The 2,946-nt window shown below is 43.0% G+C and overlaps 1 protein-coding gene across 1 annotated transcript; it reads left to right on the top strand.

Annotated features, from left to right (window-relative positions):
- The first annotated feature begins 294 nt into the window (after window positions 1-294).
- On the top strand, window positions 295-2,665 carry LOC147608827 (large ribosomal subunit protein eL19y-like). The gene is made up of 5 exons (XM_086788233.1): window positions 295-462; window positions 1,657-1,779; window positions 1,852-2,165; window positions 2,257-2,309; window positions 2,436-2,665. Exons 1-5 carry the CDS (start codon window positions 351-353, stop codon window positions 2,458-2,460), a joined length of 627 nt encoding a protein of 208 aa, XP_086644359.1. The 5' UTR covers window positions 295-350; the 3' UTR covers window positions 2,461-2,665.
- The last annotated feature ends 281 nt before the right edge of the window (window positions 2,666-2,946 follow it).

A 2,946-nucleotide genomic window follows, 5' to 3' on the forward strand; every position in this document is an offset into this window, starting at 1 on the left:
CATTAATCACAGTCTAATTGATCGCGAATGAGTAGTTGTCCACCAAAGTTTAGAGAGGGAGGCCGAAAGTCTCTTGCCAAAAGACTTCCGTGAGCTGGCACGACAACTCAGTAGACTAGCAGACTGAGGAGTTGTCCGATGTTAGGTGTGAATGTACCTAGTGGGATTGGATAGTCTCATTTCAGATGATTTTGGAGCCTTGTGTGTGGGCGGGCTGGCAAGTGTGAGAGAAGGCAGTGGGTGTGAAGAGACTTTTGTGGGACGGTCATTGTGTAAAGGGTCCTGAACTGGGCTCCGTGGTCACACTTTCCTTTCTTCTTCGATTAGGGTTTTAGTTGGTGCAGAGGGCTATGGTGTCCCTCAAGCTGCAGAAGCGCCTGGCGGCCAGCGTGCTGAAGTGCGGCAAGCGCAAGGTCTGGTTGGATCCCAATGAAGTCAACGAAATCTCCATGGCGAATTCACGTATGTGCTTTGCTGCAAGAAGCTATCGAGATTAGGTTTTTTTTTTTAGCTGTTTCTGTGTCTTTCTATTAGGGTATTGCATGTGTCTTTCTGATAGGGATTGCTCGCCCTTTGGGTTCTGCGTTTTTTCTCTCTCTTTCATTTAGGGTCTGTTCTGGGGATTTTTTTTTTCGTTAGAAAGTACCTTTTATGCTTCCTCTAGTCCGTGTATTGATTGCTTGGGTCTCTCCTAATTCCTAATCAAGCGTTTGATCGATCCGTCTGTATACGCATCAACTCTCCCAAAGAGTATGATCATTCACCTTACCTCATTGTATTTTCGTCTCTCTTCTCTTTTCTCTATTTTGTCCTGTTTTTGTTTCTTATTTAGTGACCTCATACCAACACCTTCATTAATTGTAAGGATGTAAAAGAAAAAATTTCAAAGTTTCTGAGGTGTGGTCTCTCCCTATCATTGTTGCATTGCTGCTGTAGTTTCTTTGGAAGCTGCATTCTGTAATTTGTTTGGAGGAGGTTATGTGAATAGATTGGGTCCAGATTCATCCAGTCTTATATCGGTCATGGTAGTGTACCTGCCTAAGCATCGATTGTGCTATTTTATTGTGGCTTTAATACACAAGAATACGACCGTGTTTTGGACTGACTTTATGAATGCCAATGCCACGTGGGTGTTCTGGGTACACAATGCTAATGTGTATGTTTTAATGTCATGGCTTCTCTAGTTCTGTTAAAGTTGTCAAATAAGCTTTTTTTGTTACCCACCTGTAGCCCCCTCTGCAGTCCATGAGGGCCTTGTTATCTTAGCTTGTTTTCTGGCTGCCAGTCGTCATGAAACCGTGGCCTGGACTGTATCAGCTCAAAGCTGCCATAAGGGTTGCGGACAGCTAAGGTGCTTGATGTCTCACTTGTAACCAAAGTTTAGAATTATTGTTAGATCAACTTGGTGCTAACCAGAGCAAGTGGCAGATCATCCTAATGGCACTTTAGAATTTGAGTATCATTTGTTAGGCTGCTAGGGTTATCACAATCTCATGGATTGCCAGCTAGATGCATGTGATTACTACTATTTGACAGGGATTTCTCTTTTTCCTGTGCTTATTTTCTTTTGTTTTCTTGCATTTTAGTATGCTCAATGCTTCAGTTATGCAAGATGTGTTTCTTTTCTTGACTCAACATCTAGTTTTAATTGGGCAGGGCAAAACATTCGGAAGCTTGTGAAAGATGGATTTGTGATTAGGAAGCCAACCAAGATACACTCACGGGCAAGAGCTAGGCGGGCACTTGAGGCTAAAAGGAAAGGCCGCCACTCTGGATATGGTTAGTGTTTCATTTCTGAATGCTAGTCAAGTTTGCAACTAGGTTTCTTAAAACAGATTTCTATTGTGGTAGGTAAGAGACGAGGTACAAGGGAGGCCAGGCTGCCATCAAAAGTGCTGTGGCTGAGGCGTATGCGTGTTCTTCGTCGTTTATTGAGAAAGTACAGGGAAGCCAAAAAGATTGACAAACACATGTATCATGACATGTACATGAAGGTGAAAGGTAATGTGTTCAAGAATAAGCGTGTTTTAATGGAGAGTATTCACAAGTCTAAGGCCGAGAAGGCCCGCGAGAAGACACTGTCTGATCAATTTGAAGCCCGGAGAGCTAAAGGCAAAGCGATTCGTGAGAGGAAAAGTGCTAGGAGGGAAGAGCGGTTGGCACAGGTTTGCTTCTCTGCCACTCCACAGTGGTTACCATCCTAGTGGCTTTTGTTAATTATGTTGATCAGCATGGATGGGGTGCGTGTTGTTACAGGGATTGGGTACGGATGTAGCCACGGCTGCAGTCGGAACTGGTGCTGTTCCCGAGTATGCACCATACTTTTATGTCTGATCGAAGAAATGTTCAATGCTTTTTATTTCGAGCTAACATCAAGTTGATTCGGAATGAATGTTCTGTGATAGCGTATTGACATGCTTTATTGTTGTGGACAGGGTAACCAAAAAGTCTAAGAAGTGAGCTACAGTTTTGAAGATCTGTGAGAGGAATTGCTTTTAGTAAAGAACAGTGGAGAGGTTTTTGGATAAAGTGACGCTTGTATCCCTGACATGGTTGTAAATTTGGAACATTCCAGTACAACATTGACTCACAGTATATGCTTTTTGTTTAATGGAGACTGTTGCATCATTGCTATGAATTTCATGGTTCATGGAAGTAAACCAAACAGGTCCAGGGTCGGAGGTTTTCAGGGGTTTGAAATTGTGTTAAAAAATGGAGTCTTAAGTTGGGATGCTCATTCAGGCTCTTGATATTGATGCAAGGATGTTAAGTGAGATTCGTTCTGGGACTTTTTGTACTTGAAAAAGTTGAACGAGTAGGGAGGGTAGTTATAGAAAAAAGTTTCTGGTTTTTCTCTGTGAGCTCTTTCCCTAGCCATGTTCTGGTCCCCGTCAAGAGGGAGCTGGAGCTGTTTTGATGCCTCTGAAATATCCTTAGCTTCCCACG

This window comes from Cibotium barometz, chromosome 52 (genome assembly GCF_041138505.1).
Source record: "Cibotium barometz isolate CiBa-2024 chromosome 52, ASM4113850v1, whole genome shotgun sequence".
NCBI classification, from domain to species: Eukaryota; Viridiplantae; Streptophyta; class Polypodiopsida; order Cyatheales; family Cibotiaceae; genus Cibotium; species Cibotium barometz.

Excerpts from the sequence above, each read along its gene's own strand:
- LOC147608827 (XM_086788233.1), top strand. The coding sequence starts at position 351 with ATGGTGTCCCTCAAGCTGCAGAAGCGCCTGGCGGCCAGCGTGCTGAAG. Across the intron at positions 1,780-1,851 it reads AGGCCGCCACTCTGGATATG|GTAAGAGACGAGGTACAAGG; the intron begins GTTAGTGTTTCA and ends CTATTGTGGTAG. Across the intron at positions 2,310-2,435 it reads GGAACTGGTGCTGTTCCCGA|GGTAACCAAAAAGTCTAAGA; the intron begins GTATGCACCATA and ends TGTTGTGGACAG.